Raw genomic sequence first — 18135 nt, 5'->3', positions numbered from 1 at the left:
CGCAGATATTCGGTCAAGCACTTTCAGTTGGTTTGCTGTCCTCAGAGCCATTGGAGTCGGCGACCAATACTCACCTTCGGTCTTATTAGGTGGCCAAAGACGCCGCCATGATCGGCCTTACGGCTGTCAACCAGAAAGATGCAGCCTCTGTTACTGGTCGTGGTTCGGGTCCTGAGTCGCTATTCGTGAACTTTAGCAGGATAGGTTTAACAGAGGAGGAGTCACCATACAACGCATCACGGAAGCGTGACTTTCTCCACGGAACGGCCCGGAAGCTCAATGAACAAGACAGAAAGAACTCTCTGCGATCCGAAGATACAGTTCTGCTTATGGTGATAAACGTCCACCCAGCAGTTTCAGTATACCGTCGACTCTGATCACATTTGGAGCACGTTTTAAGGGCGGACCCACGGAAACTTCTATTGCTCAGAGTCGACGAGCTGGTCAAGCGGAAGAAGTGAAAAAAAGCCAGAGAGGTAACCACAAGCTCCCACAAAAACGCTCATAAAGTCAAGCCTCATCTAATTTCCAGCATCACTGAACCAACACTTTTTGGGAACACAACACAGAAGGATAGAAAGAACCGTGTTGGCCACGGTAAAGACAGGAGCAGCAAGAAGATCAATTTTGCAAGAAGATGGCCGACAAAAAGCTTTACGAGGACTACGAGTCTAAACTCCAGCCATACCACAATGGCAACCTTCCCCTCCAGCCGTATCGCAATGGCAGCCCTACCCTTCAGTCTTATCATAATGGCAACAATGGCAACAGTGGACCTCGAGGCATCTCTACCGAAGTCAACTACAACTTTTCGCGAGCCAACTTGAGACTCACACCAGGCATGCCAAGCTCTGATGACAGCTTCATCGGTAACTATAGCGAGACTGAGAAGTCCGCTGGTCCCAATCTTACCGAGTTTGCCAGTATCCAGCTCACCGACTCCGCCGCCGAGCTCTGGAAGCCTCAAGAAGGTCTCAATCATAATGGACGCAACATGCAGCCCGGTCTGGTGGCCGTGCCTCGCGATGGTACCGTTGAACCCAACCCCACCAAGCCACCCATTGCTCTGTCGGGTCCTCACACTCATCACGGCACTTCCTTGATCTGGACCAGTGCCAAAGAGGCCACACGAGTGCGTTATCATAAGAACATGGCAAAGCTTCATCACATGGGCTTTGGAAACTCCCCCTTCATCCCGAAGACATTCGCGGAGTGGTCGAGGCTGAAGAACGACCAAGTTGGAACCAGGCTTGCCTACTATCAGCGTCAACTTCAGCAGAGCCAGAGCGAGCTTGCGGCCAGGCGTCAAGAACTGGCCATCGGCAGCGACATCGCCAGGACCGAGATCTTTCCGACCCTGTCCAGCAAGCTCAAGAGCACTGCCCAGCGCGACTGCAAGTCCACCGTTTTGGCACGAGACAGCATCTGGACCACCACGTACACCGACGACCCCGAGACCGACTGGCCGCCGTACGTGGAGTTCAAGAGAGAGGGCGACGACCGAGTCAGGGGTTGGCGAGACTATGGTCGCCAGCTGCCTCTACCCCGAATGCGCACGATGGCCAATATGCATTACAAGCACCTCTACCTCGATACCAAGCCAACGGATTCCGCCATCAAGGGCCCCGACGTTCCTTATCACCTTCGCAAGATCAATCCCGACATGTGCAGCGTTCACAAGGATACCATGCCGCAGACTGAAGATGCTGCTCCGGTCTCAGTTCCCCCTGGATTCCGCTGTGGTGCTGGTGACGCAGAGCAGATTGGTATCGAAGAGCTTGATGGTTTCACTCGGGAACTCATCGAGGAAATCGACAACATGGAGTAGGTTTTGGATTCTGGTGCGGATGTGGACTCTGCATACCACCTGGGGGTTTTTGCGAGTAGTGAGGTCTTGCGGCGGCGGGATATGAATTGGAATACCACCTGGCTGCTTTGTGGGTATTGAGTTCCTGCAATGCGGATTTCGGCGTTGGATGGTGAGATCTTCATCGCATTGCAGCATATGAGTTCGGCGTTCAGGACGAGTACGAGCAATTGCACAGGAATGACTTAGAAAACGTTTTCGGAAAGAAACAAGCAATAAAGCACCTCTCACAGTCCTGATACTGCAAAGGTCCTAGTTACGAGGTAGAGATCGATAGCATATGGAAACTAGGGTTGTAATACTTAATATACACGAATCCGATCCTGGACTTCTCAACTGAAACAAGACGTCGTTGAATCTGGTCGAGGAAAGCAGGATACCGCCAATATACTCTGCAATATGCTCCTGAATCATACGAAGGGAAGTGTCGACACACTTTGAGTGCCACACCGCTGGTTCACGGCCCAGGCAACGTTTGAAGTGAAAACATACCCAGGATCAACGTAGTCTCCTTACTGGTAAGATCTTGATTGTATAAGCTGCATCGCAATGATCTGAAATATGGGTAGTCTTTGAGTCGATGCTATGTTATTTGGTTAGACAACAGCACAATGCGGTTAGAGGCAGTTTCCGTATATCTTGAGCTCCAAAATGTATGTTGTTGCCGTTGACGGGATGTTTCCTGCCGTTCCAGCCACTGTCGCCCGAGGTTAGACAAGTAAGCCGACGAACACCTCAACCACAATGATTATGGAACGGTGGCTATGTCAGTATGTCATCATAGAAGGCTTGTCTGCAGCCGAGTATCATGGTCTCACCCCATGGACACGAGACGTAACAGATACCAATGTTCAACGTGCACAGAAGAAGCCGACAGGAATATTACGGGATCAGAGCATCTCATATCCATGTGCGTGCCATGCATATCGGAAGGCAGTTGCAAGACAGTATGTCGTATGGTAGCGAGTGTGGCTACCATGACCATAGCGATAGTACGAGGGAACGTGTTCTCAAGAGGGGGGAAAGTTAGTGATGTCGTCTTTGAGGGGCTCACGTGATCGTGCCAATGTAGGACGTTTCGGTAGGGACTAAGTATGTAGGGAGTCTGCAGCCACACGAATTAATGCCGGCGGCCGAAAGGTCGATCAGCGATGTGAGTAAAGCTACGTGGGCGCTACTTTGCGTTCCTGCATGTTTCAGGGCTTTGGGTTTGCATCTGTCATGTACTCATTAAGTCTTCGCCGCCGTTTCGAAGCATGCTAACATAGCACTGGTGGGCTATTTAGGAGAACATACACACACACACATGCGTCAATCGATGCACGAAAGGCGGGGGCACTAGTGAGTAGCCAGCCAGCTCACGGCATTGTGCCTTGGAGTGGCCTTCAGGATTCGGCGCTGTCTGTCCTTGTTTTGTCTCATTGCCGAGAGGGATCAGTCATAATGCCATGAGGTAAGATGACAGCTGTCGGTTATATAGGATGGAAAATTGTACATGCAGGCCGCAATTTCGTGGAGTGACACAGGAGTCGCACAAAAGCAAAAGTGTCTGCATGGCGCTGAGATCAAGGAGATCCATAAAGTGTAATGCAGCCTCAAGTTAAGTAATTGTACAAAGTATGCTTGCAATTCAAAATTCCGACTCACCTGCAACCCCTGAGAATTGGTGGGGAATCTGGCTGGTCCAGCGCCATGATTTCGAAAGTTACAGTGGGACGCGGGCCACGCATCTAGCGGCTCCCCAGGCTGGGAGCTCAGAAAATCCAGAAGGTCGAGGCATGAAACAACGGCTCAGGGCTCAGGGCTCAGCTCAGGGCATAGAGGATCGCAGGTTGGGTTGATTGGCGACCAGCCATCAGTGAAGACTGGGGGGGTATTAAAATACAATATCGGCAACCAACATTCTGACAATGATAATAAATCATACGGTGTCAATTTGTAGTGGCGCTATCAAATATCGAAATACATACATACATAACCCACCCAAGACCGGATACCGTTAAGGTATGTACGTAGTCTGTGGCTTTGGCTCTGGCTTTGGCTTTGGCTTTGGCTTGGACTAGTGCAGACTAGAATCCGCATTAACCAGTCCTGGTACTCCGTAGCACACCAGGCAGGTGGCTTTTGCACATCAGAGGCCTATCCCATCCCTATCCTATCCCTATCCTTGCTGCTGCTCGGAAGGGTCCCAGGCGCTAAATCGTCGCCCAAGTCGATCTCTCATGCACCAAAAGCGAACCATTACAGTAGCAGCATTTCATTGGCACTTGATCGAGCTCAGAAAGAACAGACAGCTACTTCTACAGCTTACCAGCAACACCCCTCGAGCAACAAAACCACCACCACGTTTTCCTTTTTTTTGACTTTGATACAGAACTCTTCTTTCGGGTCCCATTTATTCGCCAAGTGCATGAATGAATGCGTTCGTTTCTTTCAGAGGGCAGGTCAGGACAACAATACTAGACTAGCCTCAAGGTAGTCACGTCCATCCTCGCTCCCTATCTTTTCCATTCCAAGACAAAGGGTGACCTCGCCCCGACTGAGAGCTCCTCACACGGCACTTTGCCTCTCTTTGCACGGAGCCCATACCTCGTGCCTCACCTTTCAAAGTAGTTGGATACTGCCGATCGCAAGTTCGACCTGACACTACATACAAACCATCTTATCCGAGCCACCACCAATATGGCGGACCACCATGAGCCGCAGTCCGCTCCGCCTGGGAAAGATGTGGAAGAGTCACCTGCAGCTTTGGACAAAGAGATAGTATGTCATATCCCGCCTCAGGCCAACCGCATACCTGTCGCCCCCTCTGCAAGACTGCGAGACAAGTCTACGTGGCTGGAATCCATCTTCGAGCAAAAAGGCTAACAGGGTACACAAAAGGACACCTTTGAGGACGCTCTCGACAATAGCTCCGTGCGATCCCTCACGGCCCGGAAACAATCAGCTTCCACCATCTCGAGACCTTCCTCCAGCGGTTCTGCGTTGACTATCGACCCGAATGCGGTCGAGCATGTCAGGGATGTCAAGGAACCACTAACCCATGAAGACCCACCCGAGACTGCTGCTGAGGAAGCCAGCCATACCGTACAAGTTAAGGAGGTCGAGGTCGACCCAGACTCAGACTCGGACGCAGACTCAGAGCCAGAGCCGGGACCAGAGCTGGAATTGGAGCGAAAACCCGAACCTGAACCTAAACCGGAACCCGAATTGGTAACAGAACCTATGCCAGGGGCCATGCCAGAAGAAGAATCCGGCTCCGAAGCAGAAGTCGATGCCAAGTCCTTCGAAGCAGAAGTCGATGCCAAATCTTTCGAAGCAGAAGTCGATGCCAAATCTTTCGAAGCAGAAGTCGACACCAAATCTTTCGAAGCAGAAGGCGACTCCAAGTCTGCACGAGCGTCAAGCAGATTATCCCACACCGATATGGACATTGTAGATTTGAATGACGACGCTTCTGCTCCTGCCCCTGCTGTTGTCGCCCCTACTGCTCCTGCTTCTGCACAGCCCTTGGCAGAGGAAAAAGGTCAGTTTCTTCAGCAAGGCATGGCGACTTGATTCTATGGTAATCACTAACATATATCGTAGAGGATGTTCCCCCTCCTGTTCCTGAGAAGCAGCCCTCCAAGAAGCTCTCCATCAGTAACATCGCCAGTTCTCTACCCGCTATGCCGTGGTCACCTTCAGCAGCGGCCGAGTCGCCGCCGAAGACCAGCCCCAACACTTCCGCCCCCCTGCCCACCGTTCCACCTCCAGTACCAGAAAAGCCTCCTGTGGTTAGTCGAGCATCGACAGGGCGCAACTTCACCAGCCCCTTTTCGTGGCTGTCCAGGAATTCGACGGCCAAGGAGACCGTAACGTCGCCGCCGACTGCCCCGGTGAGATCTCCCAGGAGAGACACCGCCAGCTCCATTGCAACCCTGACTAGTAACCCGGACATGCTGAGCAAGCTGGAGGAAGGCGACGAAGGCGTCAATGGCCGGCCAAAGAGAAATAGCTTGAGGGATAGGTTCAAGATGGTGCGAATGAGGGAAGAAGCTGGAATCACATTGCCTGAGGATGACAAGGCTCCACCCGTAGCCATTGGAATCAGCAGATCAGCAACGAGCTTGGGTATCATGAGCCCTGGCAATGAGAGACCTACATCTCCTGGACCGACAAGTCCTAATCCTGCGCTGGCCCCGGGAACCGCCTCGGGGGCGTCGGCTGGACCTTCTTCGGCGACAGATGCGCAGGTCGATTGGGATCTGTGGCAATCCGTAGTCTATGAGGGACCCTCCGCAGTCGCCAAGACCAGCCCAGAAGAGCTCAACGGCGCTATTGCTACCGGCATCCCTACCGTGATTCGTGGTGTGGTCTGGCAAGTGCTTGCAGAAAGCAAGAATGAAGAGCTGGAGCAAGTGTACAGAGAGCTTGCAGCACGAGGAACCGACAAGGATGTCTCTAGGGACAGCAACGGGACCTCTCTCAGCTCCGCCAGCAACAGCCTAAGCGTTGACAAGGAGACGGTTGCATCGTCCGCATCATCTATACATTCCGAGGTGTCAGGGGCCAATGGCAACAAAACACCCCCGTCAGAAAAGGATACGGAAGCTTTTTTGAAGGCACAGGTATTAGCCGCGGCTGATCGGAAAAAGAAGGAGAAGGAAGACGCAGCCATGCTTCTCAAGCTTGAAAAGGCCATACGGCGGGATCTGGGCGCAAGGACAAGCTATTCGAAACATGCACAAGCAGCCGGTCTCCAGGAGGGCTTATTCGGTGTTTGCAAAGCATATGCGCTATTCGACGAGGGCGTCGGGTATGCACAAGGCATGAATTTCCTTATCATGCCACTGCTCTTCAACATGCCGGAAGACGAAGCGTTCTGTCTGCTCGTGCGCCTGATGAACCATTACAAGCTGAGAGATCTGTTCATCCAGGATATGCCCGGGTTACATATGCACTTGTACCAGTTCGAAAGGCTGCTTGAGGACCTCGAGCCTGCCGTATACTGCCATCTTAAGCGTCGTGGTATTTCGCCTCATCTGTACGCCACACAATGGTTCCTCACGTTATTTGCCTACAGATTCCCGTTACAGTTGGTTCTACGCATCTACGACCTGATATTTTCCGAAGGTCTCTCGGCTATTCTCAAATTCGGCATTGTCCTTATGCAAAAGAACGCCTCGACGTTACTTGGCTTGTCGGACATGGTACAACTCACATCGTTTCTCCGAGACAAGTTGTTTGATGTCTATATCGACCAAGCCCCGAGCACTGGTAGCATCCTGGAAAATGGCTTCTTTGGTAGCAGCTCTTCAAACATTGACAAGGAAGTATACCGGGCTGAACAACTTGTTCGAGATGCTTGCGAGGTCAAGATTACCCCCGAGCTGCTCCAGTCTTATACAATAGAATGGGAGGAAAAGACTCGCACCGAGAAGCAGCGGGAGGAGGAACTCGAGCATTTGAAGCAATCAAACACAAGTTACACAATCAAGGTGCGGAAACTCGAGGAAAGATTGCAAGCCGCCGACATGGAGCAGACCAATATGGCCAATGAGCTCGTGCACACCAAGATCGAAAACGAAGAGCTCAAGGATGAGAACGAAAGCCTCAAGGGGCAAGTAAAGGAACTGCGCAATGTTATTGAGAAGCAACCTGAAGAACTCGAGGAGGCCTGGAAGCTCGAGCGGGATAGCCTCCTGCAACGAAACGAAAAGGTGCACGAGGAAAACCAAAAGATCGAGAAAGAAATGAGCGAGCTCGAGGAGCAGCTTGTGCAAACAAAGATGCGCTACGCCGAGGTAAGTGACCGTGCCTGGTCTGCTTGGAGTATCAACTTGCTAACGAGACTGTAGATCAACGATCAGTATGAATCCCTCCAAAGAAAATGGGGGGATCTCAGGAAGCAGTTCGCGTAGATGCTTTCTCATGCACTCACACAACATGAACCTACCGCCCATCATCTTGTACAAAGCACGTCCCATTCCACATTACATTTGAAGAAGGAGTTTGCGAACGTAGGAGATTCTCGACCGAGATCATAGTTTTACAGGCGTTTGGTTTAGAATCACAGCTGGCCTGAACGAGTAGAAAAGGGATTTCCATCTCTGGTGCCGCCTGTTTTCTTGTATTTCGCCCTAGGCATGTTGCTCATTATAGATGCCAAGGCGCTTTTATTTACAAGCATAGTACGCCGACATAGAGGTGGCAGAAGTACTCAGCGTGCCTTATTCGGAGAAGAGTCGGTGGGCAAGTAAAGTATTGTATATATCATAGTTATCGGCCTCAATAGGAAGAGGGTCGTCAATGGATACAGCAACATAGCGAAGGAGACCAATCGAAATAATTTCTCGCACGATACTTGCTTATCACGAGTCGTATCAGTGCTATGTCATTCACAACTGCGCCGCGTAAGACCGTGCCAAGCCTATTCAATGGTGTATAAGACAGAATGAGCCAGTGTACATGTGAAGTGACAACGACGGACCAAAAATGATCCTGCGATGCCGTACAGCCCGAACTAAGCAATCGCTGTTCGGCGGGAATGTTGGCTTTGGGCGAGGAGACGGACAGCAGGGCAGAACTCTTATGTTCCAGGTAACGAACGGCATTTCAAGGACCGTAGAACGAGGACCCGACCTTGCTTCCCTCGTCATGCCTGGTCTCGGCACCGCGCCGTTGCTTCGGCTCGAACGACGTGTTCCGTGCGGTTCAAAGTAAAAACAAGACACCGCACACTTCCCAAGTTCCACATCGCGCAAAGCTAAGTGTTGTAGGCCTTCATGGATCAGAGAATGGCAAATAGGACAGCACCTCCCGATCTAGCTGTGGGCTTTTCCGTTCTTTCGCAGGAGAAGAGAAAAGAAAAGCAAGAACGAAAAATCTCTGCTCTCAGCCGCGAGAGGCCCAGCGCAGCACGGCATATTCCTCATCGTGGGCGAGGCTCGATTAAAGGCGTTGTGGTTGTGTTGACCTCCTTGTGCGGGGCGTGGAATGTCGTCAATACTTGGCTGTGATGAATACACTCTTCACGATTTACCCATGATCCGCAAACGCTATAGAGGACTCGATTGTAGGACTCGATCATCATGGCTGAAATTTGTGGGCTGCAAGGACCATGGAAGACCAAATGAAAACTCGTTAGCAATTTCATATTCAACAGTGGGGCTTGTGTATGTTCTCTTTTATTTTATTATTTTTTATTATTTTTTTTATCGAATGGCAGAAACGGGTGGGTAGAATAGCGACTACAGAGTTGATAATGTAGCGAGCATCACCGTTTTGAGGCAGATGGTCTGATATGAAGCAGTCACGAAGGGTAGAAGACGATGAGTTCTCAAATAGCAGCACTTTTGGTTGATCTTTTATTTGATCTGACTATCTCAATGTGAACCCAATCCATGCCGAAGACAGAGACATAATCCGTGAACACCGATACCAAAGTGCAATGCTGACATGACGTTTCCTCGTCGAAATTCATTTCCCGCGAGTAATAGTAGATGCTGCCCCCAGCCGTAGCTATGGAGCAATCTACTTGTGGAGCTTACGCTGGTAGAAAGCCAGCTCCTCACCCTCGAGGATGTAACCGTCGCAGCGACCGCTCTGGCCGGGACGCGAGGCAATGACGGCGAAGATACGACCAGCCTCGAACTGCTTCTCGAGAGCGCTGTCGACCTTGCCCTGGGCGGAGTAGCGCTCGGCCTGCTTCTTCTCGACGGAAGAGCTCTTCTTCACGACCTCCTCCTCCTTACCCTGCTTCTGCTGTCGGCGACGGCCAAGGTTCTGGCCGTAGTGGGCCTCGTACCATTGACGGAAGGGGGCGGCATCAATCTGGACAACGGCGGACTTGGTCAGGGTGTTGGTTCGGACCAGCTCGTTGTTGGAAGGGTGGTAGGCGACGACGATGACACGGGTCTTGCGGGTGATGCCCTCAGAGGCCCAGGCGAAGTTACCGGAGTCGAGACGGAGAGCACGGAACTTCTGGTTGCCACCGCGGGTGCGGACGGTGTGGATGCGCTTGGGGCCGATACGGGTGTTGGCCTCCTGACGACCAGACTCGAAAACGCGCTTCTTCCCTGTTGACAGAGGTCAGAACGTATGATCAATGCAAGGCAGAGATGCGATACGGATTTTCGAGCGTTCGATCAAAGACGAGAGTTTTCACTCTGCCGATCGAACGATGGGTATGGAATGTGTGTGTGCATGTGTATTTGCGGCTGCCATTGCTGACTGCAAACCACCTTGCTTGTGTTTTTCTTCAACGGAACGTACTGTAGTAGGCGCGCTTGGCACCGGTGGCCGATCGCTTGTGACGAGAATCGCGAGAAATACCCATGGTTGCGGTTTACTGTCGAGGAGAATTGGTGGTTAGCCCGAGGTTCTTGCTCAGTTCTTCTCTTCTTCATTCTTGGGTGCAGCCATTCTTGCACAAGGATATCTCCAAGTGTAGGGGAGTGTCATGTGCTTTCTGGATACTCACCTGGTGATGAAATATTACCAGGCAATGGGTGTTGGTCGTTGGGCGTTGAGGGTCGAATGAGCGGAATGGTTCAAAAGAGAAAAGCCAAAAGTTCGACATATCGAAAATTGTGGTTTGCAAACTGTGGGCTTCAAATTCTGGCCCGTGCTCTCTCGCAGGGCATGTCTCCACTCTAAATTGATTCTGGGCGGGGCGGCAGCCAGCAGAAATATTAGATGTGAACTGTCGTGGCCGACTGGCAGCTGGCAGAAAGCCGTCGGGTGATGAGCACAGACGCTTCTGAAGATTTGAATTCGTGATTTGCATAGCCATAGTTACGTGTCTGCGGAGCATACAAAGATCGTATGCTCAGGATACAGGGACAATTTAGAGCCCTGAATTGATGACAGTGTGACTTCCGTTGGTAGCCGCAAGCAAATCATAAATATGCTGATGCGAGGTGAACCTCACGTCGTACGATCCCATCAAACTCTTGCCTCATAATAAACCTACCCTGGACGCAGCCAGCGATCCTGAACAAGGTCTTCACCGGCGTGCCTTCTTTTCGTCCTCGCGAGCCGCTGGTGAATTCACAATAACGTGTAGTTCTAGACCATGATGGGCAAGATATTGCTCGAACCCCCTTTTCGACATGTTTTGAATATATCCAAACACTTCCCTACTCTTGGTCCAATTGCGACTTCTGGGACACTGTAAGGCTTCCTGGCTTAAGCTATAAATCTCAAGATTCTGCGTGGGTCACGCTGGGAGGGGGGGGGGTTTATCCAAAAAGTTGTGCTCCTAGTTCTGTGGTTTGTCCATTGCAAAAGATCTAATAACGAGGCGTTTTTGAGGTCGTCAATATTGGTCCGTCTAAGTATACTTAGCTGATATTCGATCATGAACCACGCTAGGTTAGTATCCTTACCTACGCCCCATCTCCTCAGCGTCCAGCATTGGCACTTGCCCCAGCCGTCAGCGATTCGTCGGTCGATACTCAACTATACAACTACTCAGCCTACTTCATGCTCAGTCTGGAGATACAGGTTCCTAGAGAGCCGTTTGACAAACGTAGGGTTTGTCCAACTTGTCACTGTCGAGCGCACCATTTCATGATCTCAGTCCATCAACCGATCTTTCAAGTAAAATCCCATGCTCAACGACAACATCAGAAACCTGCGGATTATATGCTGATTTAAGATTCGCAACCAACAAACTATTAGAAGGGCTTGTCAGAGTTTTGTATGGGCTGAGCATTGACACAGAAGCCCATCATTGATCCAGAGAACGTACCGAGTACACATCCACGAGCCACACGGAACACGTTCAGCTCCAAGTCCATGTGCGGGTCTTGCACACCGGCAAGCTCCGTCACAAATCCTCACAAACACGAACCCTAAGGTAATGCTTGTGGAGTTCCTACTTAATGTCCAATCATCCATGTATTCTCATCCAATCATCAGAAGATGATTTCGCCTTCTCCATTCAAGGCTTTCACAGGGGATGTGGTCTAGTGGTATGACGTTTCCTTAGCATGCAACAGCATGGAAAAGGTTCTGGGTTCGATTCCCAGCCTCTCCACCAAATCTTTTGCCGTCTGACACTCTGGCAACAGCGACATCACATTTTCATATGCACGCTGTTTGTCGTCTTGGACAACGTGCGGAGCATAAATCTCAACTTTTGGCACTCAGACTCTTTTTTGGCTGGGGCGCTTGCACAACCTTCTATACAACCTAGCCAACGATCAGAAAGCACAGAGTATCTCTGCAACTTGAACCGCCTCCTCTCCACATTTCTAGTGGTAAACCTTGAGGCGAATGCATTTCCAGATGTTCGATATTGTATAGTCTTAGAATGTATCAAGCTTATGTCAACTATACCCAAGCAAGTCACCTTTTTGTATTCCTAACAAGACTGGTCATCTGAGACTTGGCGGTCCTTGTCTTGGTATCGAACCACTACCAATTACCTAACACCACTTGCAAAGCTCCGACATAAAGCTGGTTTCTGGAAAGTCGGTCCTTCTCCACACGTTCCGTTTACCCATAATTGGCGGCTATTCTTGCTGTTATTCGCACTTGCAAGGCTAGGATAGTGGCCTTCACTGGGATAGGTGAGGTTGGTTTGCCATTGTGCGACAGTACCTTTGCCGTGCGCTACGGGCACGCATCCGCCGCCCCCCTGAAAGCAGCGAAGTTGCCCCTAACCTATCAAACCTATGTCCAGAGCCGGCAGGGCTGGAAACCCCACGTATGAGGCAACGTGCTTCCCCAGATTAAAGGACTGCTCGGTGAAGTACAACTCTAATTTAACACCATCGTCCTACCTAGTCGTGCTATTCGATTGGTACCGACACTAAGGCCCGGGGTCGTAGTGACTGTGACTCGTACGCCAACACCACTATGACCAATGTGTTCCTTTTGTCTAAGACCGCTCCGAAAATGACGGAATAAGGCCTTCCGTACTCTGACGATCTTGTTGACGGCGGAGTATAAAATATGACAGCGGGTGCCGTAAAACGGCAGCAGAATGTCTGTTCATCGCACCCTTGAGGGCACGTGAGAACCCAGAAGCAAAATGAAGTTCATCGATCTTCTTCTCGGGGCTACGGCGGTTGCTGCCGTCGTTGCTGCTCCTACCACTGGCGAAACATCCGTTCACAAGAAGCGAAAGAGCAAGTTCCAATTCACGGGTGTCAATGAGTCAGGCGCTGAGTTTGGCAACACTGCGCTCCCTGGCCAGCTAAATAAAGACTATACATGGCCAGCTCACTCCACGATTGATGTAAGTCGTTCTCCACAACATGACATCGTATGGAACATTGACTGGCTGGTATGGAGACATTGGTGGGTAAGGGCATGAACATTTTCAGAGTACCGACCATGATGTAAGTATACAACATGCCGTGGCTCGGTCAGTAACTTACTGTTCGAAGGGAACGCATTATTCCCGGCAAGTTGACAGGTTCTTTCAACGAGACATATGTCGCAGGGCTGGACGATGTAAGATTTTCCGTATGCTTGTCCATAACAGATAACTGATACACGTGCAGATCATCAAGTACATCACTGGAAAGTATGTAAAGCTAGCAAAGATCGATGGATCACAAGTTAACATGCAGGAAGAGGCGCATATGCTATCCTCGATCCCCACAACTTTGGTCGTGCCTATGGAAACGTAAGGACAAGTTCTATCCCAACTATCGTGCAGGATTCGTACTGATGTTTTCCAACAAAAAAAAGATCATCACCGATACTGCAGGTTTCAAGACATGGTGGACCACTGTTGCCAAACGATACGCCTCCAACGGCAAGGTCATCTTTGACACGAATAACGAGTACCATGATATGGACAACACACTTGTAGCCAGCCTCAATCAAGCAGCCATTGATGGTATTCGAGCCGCAGGTGCGACTTCGCAATACATTTTTGTTGAAGGAAACTCCTGGAGTGGTGCTTGGCACTGGGTATTGAATATTTCCCAAGACCCCCTCAAATCACCATCACTGACCGTGCGGTAGGTTTCTAGCGGTACGGCGACAGGTATGGTCAGCCTCACAGACCCGCAGGATAAGATCGTGTATGAGATGCACCAATACCTCGACAGCGATGGCTCAGGCACCTCAACGAGCTGCGTCTCTACGACCATTGGGAAGGAGCGCGTCACTGAAGCTACCGCGTGGCTAAAGGCGAACGGCAAGAAGGGCATCATTGGTGAAACGGCCGGCGGGGCCAATTCACAGTGCATCAGCGCCGTCGACGGCATGCTGAGTTACATGCAGGACAACTCAGATGTCTGGACCGGCTGGCTCTGGTGGGGTGGTGGCCCGTGGTGGGGTGACTACATCTACAGGTATGTGTATTTCCTTACATGTATATCCTCGTTTTCATACCATCCGGCAAAAAATGAATGAACGGGACTAATTTCTCATCCGTAGCATGGAACCTCCGTCTGGGGTTGCTTATACGGGAGTACTTCCGTCGATTACGAAGTACATCTAGGTCCGAGATCTATGGTCATCACAAAGGATGGGAAATTCGTGGAGGTACTGTGAGGCATGATATAGGGCTATCGTGATGGCAACACGGGTCAAAACCAGGTTTCTTTCTTTTGCGCATCTGTTACTCTTTCCTGGTAGCGGGTTGGTCATACGACCGACCTACCAAAATGACAAGGAAAAAGCTTGACGGGAAGCTCGCCTCTCTAGTCATACATGCACGCTCATTCCGCACATGCGTTAAATGCTAAAGGTTGATGATACCGGATGAAGCCACTAGTCCATCTCTGATTCAGCCCATTTGCAACGACGCGGCAGAAAACCCAGCGCCATCCGACCTGCTAAATAAAATACGGATCGGTAGTGACGCGATTCAATTGAGTGTTGATCGAAAATCTGCTTTCCACCAAGTCTCTCGACTCTGTCTTTTGTTCGTTTTCTGCCCCATGTTTCCAATTGTGTTTGAAGGCAGGGTCCGCCTCGGCGGGCTGCCAAATCAGGAAATCGGACGATGGGGGATATGCCCGAATCCGGCGACCGTGCGGCACAACCCAATACCATACCTTCCGGATAACGAGCCATCTGCCGCAAGTCACTGTGAGCCGTAGACCGGGTTGGCCTGACCAGGTGGCCGTGGTGACATGTGAGCTTGGTTGTGATTGGCGCAGTCAATGTCAGCTGTCATTAGTCAGGTCGAATCCAGCAATGATGGTGGTTTGCTATATGTCGCACGAATCGCGTTGTGGGGATTCGGAGAGGGAAGGAGTTTGTCGTTGAGGACTGTGAGGCACCCGGCACGTGTCCGCGGATCGTGAGCTGGCCGTCGACCAACTGCTGAAACGACGTATTGGGCTGCTAGCCTGCTCGAGCTTCTCAGGTATAGGGCATGGGCGATGTTCTATTGGCATCCTTCAGAGTCCAGAGTAGCTCTTGTCCGACGGTTGCTGCTACGCTCTCCCCTGACATTCTCGTTCACGGCTCTGGCTCGTCTAGGTGCGGTATCATAAGAAGCGACCGCAGACCTTCCGAACTTGAGGCTCTGACAGGCTTGCAGCTGACAAGGGCCATTGTTACATAACCGCCATCAGGCAAATAGTCGACGTTTTCCACCTCATAGTACCTCTCGCTGTGGATTTCCAGCCATTGAAAGAAATCTTACTCCTCTACACCAGGCATCTAGGACGGCCCTGACGTACACTGAGATGACTACGGAGCAGCTTTGATTGACTGCCGATATGAGTCGAGATGTTCCGCTTCCGGTTTGTGTCGTGCCTAATGCTGCTGGCTTTGTTCGCGATGGTCCTATCAGTTGACGCGAGGCGCAATGATCGCGCCGTGGCTGAAAAGGATACGACGGGCAGCAGGATAATCGGAAGCCATGTCAATGCCCGGAGCAACAAGTCGGCGTCGGCCCAACCGTCGGGGGTACAGATTCAGCTACCCACGCGCATACCAGAGCCAAATGCAGCTCCTGCTACTTTGCTTGGAGAAGCACGAATCCTCTCACTAGTGACACTACTTGAGGAACCACGTCTAAGCAAGCGACAACCCGGGGATGCCAACGGGCCCGCGGTGGTAGCGGCACCAATGTTGCCTGTAATGGTATCTTCTGTGAGCGCTTCTCTCACGAGTAGTGCAGCGTCTGCCCTTTCCTCGGCATCAGAAAGTTTCCAAAGTCAATTGGAAGCGTTCTCTGCCCAATCGTCAACTGATATAGCGGCGGCTTCGGGCTCTGCGTCGTCCACAATAGCATCCTTAACCGTATCGGCCGCTTCGGCTATCTCGTCTGTATCTGCGTCGGCCTCTTCAGCTATCGCGTATATTTCAGCATCCGCTTCCTCAGCTATCGCATCTGCCAATGCCGGCGCCACGTCCTTGAAAGCGAGCACGAGCAGCGTGGCATCAGCACCGGGTTCCGGTGCAGCTACGACTACAATGGACATTATTGCTACTGCCCAAGTCAGTTCTCCTTATGAAAGCTCTGGGTCTGTGCCCCTTGAAACCGCTGTAAGTCTAAAACAAATTACTAGTCACATGGGGTTTCGCAGGATGTTGACGAGAACAGGGCACCACCAATAATATTGTACAACCAAATTCTTCTGCAAGCCCCGGCGCCACAGGGGCGTTCTTGGTGACGCCGAGCCAGATAGCTGCAATAGTCATCGGCACGATTGTTGGCACTGCAATATTGACCCTGCTCGTAGTCTACAGTATTGTATTGTGTCGTGAAAAGCGGAGGCGGAAGTACGAAAAATATAAGCAAGGGCCTGAGGATAATTACGAGAGTGCCCCGAACGTCGCTGATCACGACGACCAAACGGGGAGGGCAGAAGGTCGTTCAACTCGGGACGAGAAGCGAGCAAAGTGGTCAATTGCACCGCGTCCTGCTGTGGCGGTAAAACCTATAGTGTCACCGAAGCATCCAGCCATGCCAACCAGGCCGCAGCAGGCACAACTAATCTCACATCGATCAAAACTGAGCTTACCCGCCCTACCGGAAGAGAGTCCTAGAGTCTCTGATCAATTTGACCTGCATCCCCCAGAAGCAGAGTCATCTAACAGTGCACTGGCCTTCCATGCCCTGAGCTACACTCCAGAGCAGCCAGCAGGGTGGCGGATACCTGAGCCTGACACAGTGAAATTGACTCTGACGAAGAGACAGTCTCGGGGAGGACGCCAGCGCCTTGCTGTAACAAGAGTCGGCGGCGCAAGCCAACAAGCAAGCAACAATACCAAGGATATGAAACGGGCTTTTGGATTTGCGAATCCTTACGCTGCTGGTCCGTCGTCGTGGGAAGGAGAGCCGCCATTCAGGGGCCCACCCCCTGTGCGAACACCGTCTTCAGAAACCCTACCTTACCCGAGCAACGCGATGCCTTCACCTCTCGCGCTCAACCCCCCAGCAGGTATATCGACGACGTCGCAATATCCCTCGTCCACCTGGGGGCCCTGGTGTCCCGAACCGCTTCGCACGGCGTCGGGGCCGAGGCAATACGAGAACCTGAATGCCCAAGTGCACTCCGGCCAACCGCACACGTCCGGCACCGAGAGCACAAAACAACGGCACACGCCAGACCGCATCCAGAACCATATTGGACTCCTTCCCCAGCAAATCGTAAGCCCGCCCAAACCGGCACCGAGATCCCAACCACCCATCATCCACGTCAGGACGAGCAGCCTCAACGCCACCACCATCAACAACAACAACAACACCAGCAGTGGTGGCAGCGCCAAGCCCACAGGGCCCGGCACCGGTATATCGGCAGGGGCAGGAAGCCATCTCCTGAACTCGTCCCAGTATCTCCGGCCCGGGAACCACACGTCCACGCCGCCCATAAGCCCGTACAGCTCGACGTTCGAGAACCCTCCCGCCTCGCCGACTTTCATATCGCCGCTGTCGCCGCCGCCCAGATCGCCCCTCCGCGCCCTCGTGCGGCGCTCGAGGTCAGACTACTCCCTGCGCGGCTATGCGGCATCACCGCCGGGCAGCACCAGCTCCTCCCCCACCACCCCCACCACCTCGTCGCCGGGGAGAGCCAACCCCGTCGTCCGGCCCCTGCGCCGTCTGAGCTGCAGCTCCGACGAGCTGGGCCTCCTGGCGCAGGCGACGGCGGGTCTGGGCCTCGACATCAGGGTGCACAGGCCGGGGTCCCTCGGCCAGACCGACGCCCCAGAAGGTCTCCCGACCGGCCGGGCGTGCGCCTCGTCGCCGTGGGGCGCGGCCAGCAGGGCGTCGTCGTCGTCCAACACGAACCCGGACGGGGGCGGCCGGTTCACGTTCCTGGCCTCGAGCGGGGGCCACACGCCCGAGAGCGGCGGGAGCC

At 52.2% G+C, this 18135-nt stretch overlaps 5 protein-coding genes and 1 non-coding gene across 6 annotated transcripts; 5 read left to right on the top strand and 1 right to left on the bottom strand.

Annotated features, from left to right (window-relative positions):
* The first annotated feature begins 604 nt into the window (after positions 1–604).
* Positions 605–2016, top strand: BKA67DRAFT_414158 (uncharacterized protein). The gene has a single exon (XM_046096776.1). The coding sequence runs from the start codon at positions 638–640 to the stop codon at positions 1826–1828; it is 1191 nt and encodes a 396-aa protein (XP_045953219.1). The 5' UTR covers positions 605–637; the 3' UTR covers positions 1829–2016.
* Positions 2017–4058: 2042 nt separating this feature from the next.
* On the top strand, positions 4059–8238 carry BKA67DRAFT_580349 (rab-GTPase-TBC domain-containing protein). Its single transcript, XM_046103846.1, has 4 exons — positions 4059–4630; positions 4751–5393; positions 5456–7653; positions 7708–8238. The coding sequence occupies exons 1-4, from the start codon at positions 4550–4552 to the stop codon at positions 7768–7770; spliced, it is 2985 nt and encodes a 994-aa protein (XP_045953218.1). The 5' UTR covers positions 4059–4549; the 3' UTR covers positions 7771–8238.
* Positions 8239–9185: 947 nt separating this feature from the next.
* Positions 9186–10444, bottom strand: BKA67DRAFT_580346 (putative ribosomal protein Rps8bp). The gene is made up of 3 exons (XM_046103845.1): positions 10332–10444; positions 10124–10199; positions 9186–9927 (listed from the first exon to the last, which is right to left on the bottom strand). The coding sequence occupies exons 2-3, from the start codon at positions 10185–10187 to the stop codon at positions 9383–9385; spliced, it is 609 nt and encodes a 202-aa protein (XP_045953217.1). The 5' UTR covers positions 10188–10199; positions 10332–10444; the 3' UTR covers positions 9186–9382.
* Positions 10445–11809: 1365 nt separating this feature from the next.
* On the top strand, positions 11810–11891 carry BKA67DRAFT_t164. Its single transcript has one exon. It is a non-coding gene; the product is annotated as a tRNA-Ala (tRNA).
* Positions 11892–12556: 665 nt separating this feature from the next.
* On the top strand, positions 12557–14442 carry BKA67DRAFT_414083 (glycoside hydrolase superfamily). Its single transcript, XM_046096775.1, has 8 exons — positions 12557–13097; positions 13154–13200; positions 13249–13315; positions 13366–13388; positions 13439–13490; positions 13556–13780; positions 13835–14166; positions 14252–14442. Exons 1-8 carry the CDS (start codon positions 12891–12893, stop codon positions 14313–14315), a joined length of 1017 nt encoding a protein of 338 aa, XP_045953216.1. The 5' UTR covers positions 12557–12890; the 3' UTR covers positions 14316–14442.
* A 1644-nt stretch (positions 14443–16086) lies between these two features.
* Positions 16087–17767, top strand: BKA67DRAFT_580337 (uncharacterized protein; the record flags this gene model as incomplete). The annotated part of the gene is made up of 2 exons (XM_046103844.1): positions 16087–16318; positions 16377–17767. Coding segments are annotated over exons 1-2 (1032 nt in total), but the record flags the coding sequence as incomplete, so codon positions are not given.
* Between the last annotated feature and the right edge of the window lie 368 nt (positions 17768–18135).

This window comes from Truncatella angustata, assembly GCF_020726525.1.
Source record: "Truncatella angustata strain MPI-SDFR-AT-0073 chromosome Unknown BKA67scaffold_9, whole genome shotgun sequence".
NCBI classification, from domain to species: domain Eukaryota; kingdom Fungi; phylum Ascomycota; class Sordariomycetes; order Amphisphaeriales; family Sporocadaceae; genus Truncatella; species Truncatella angustata.
The sequence above is the reverse complement of the archived record's forward strand: the minus strand, read 5'-3'. Positions and strand labels throughout refer to the sequence as shown.

What these genes read in the sequence shown, in the direction of transcription:
- BKA67DRAFT_414158 (XM_046096776.1), top strand. Translation starts at nt 638, where the DNA reads ATGGCCGACAAAAAGCTTTACGAGGACTACGAGTCTAAACTCCAGCCA.
- BKA67DRAFT_580349 (XM_046103846.1), top strand. Translation starts at nt 4,550, where the DNA reads ATGGCGGACCACCATGAGCCGCAGTCCGCTCCGCCTGGGAAAGATGTG. An exon ending in CAGCTTTGGACAAAGAGATA is followed by an intron (nt 4,631 to 4,750) that starts GTATGTCATATC and finishes GGTACACAAAAG; the next exon opens with GACACCTTTGAGGACGCTCT. An exon ending in CAAAGATGCGCTACGCCGAG is followed by an intron (nt 7,654 to 7,707) that starts GTAAGTGACCGT and finishes ACGAGACTGTAG; the next exon opens with ATCAACGATCAGTATGAATC.
- BKA67DRAFT_414083 (XM_046096775.1), top strand. Translation starts at nt 12,891, where the DNA reads ATGAAGTTCATCGATCTTCTTCTCGGGGCTACGGCGGTTGCTGCCGTC. An exon ending in CAGCTCACTCCACGATTGAT is followed by an intron (nt 13,098 to 13,153) that starts GTAAGTCGTTCT and finishes GCTGGTATGGAG; the next exon opens with ACATTGGTGGGTAAGGGCAT. An exon ending in ATCAAGTACATCACTGGAAA is followed by an intron (nt 13,389 to 13,438) that starts GTATGTAAAGCT and finishes ACATGCAGGAAG; the next exon opens with AGGCGCATATGCTATCCTCG.
- BKA67DRAFT_580346 (XM_046103845.1), bottom strand. Translation starts at nt 10,187, where the DNA reads ATGGGTATTTCTCGCGATTCTCGTCACAAGCGATCGGCCACCGGTGCC. An exon ending in TGCCAAGCGCGCCTACTACA is followed by an intron (nt 9,928 to 10,123) that starts GTACGTTCCGTT and finishes CTCTGTCAACAG; the next exon opens with GGAAGAAGCGCGTTTTCGAG.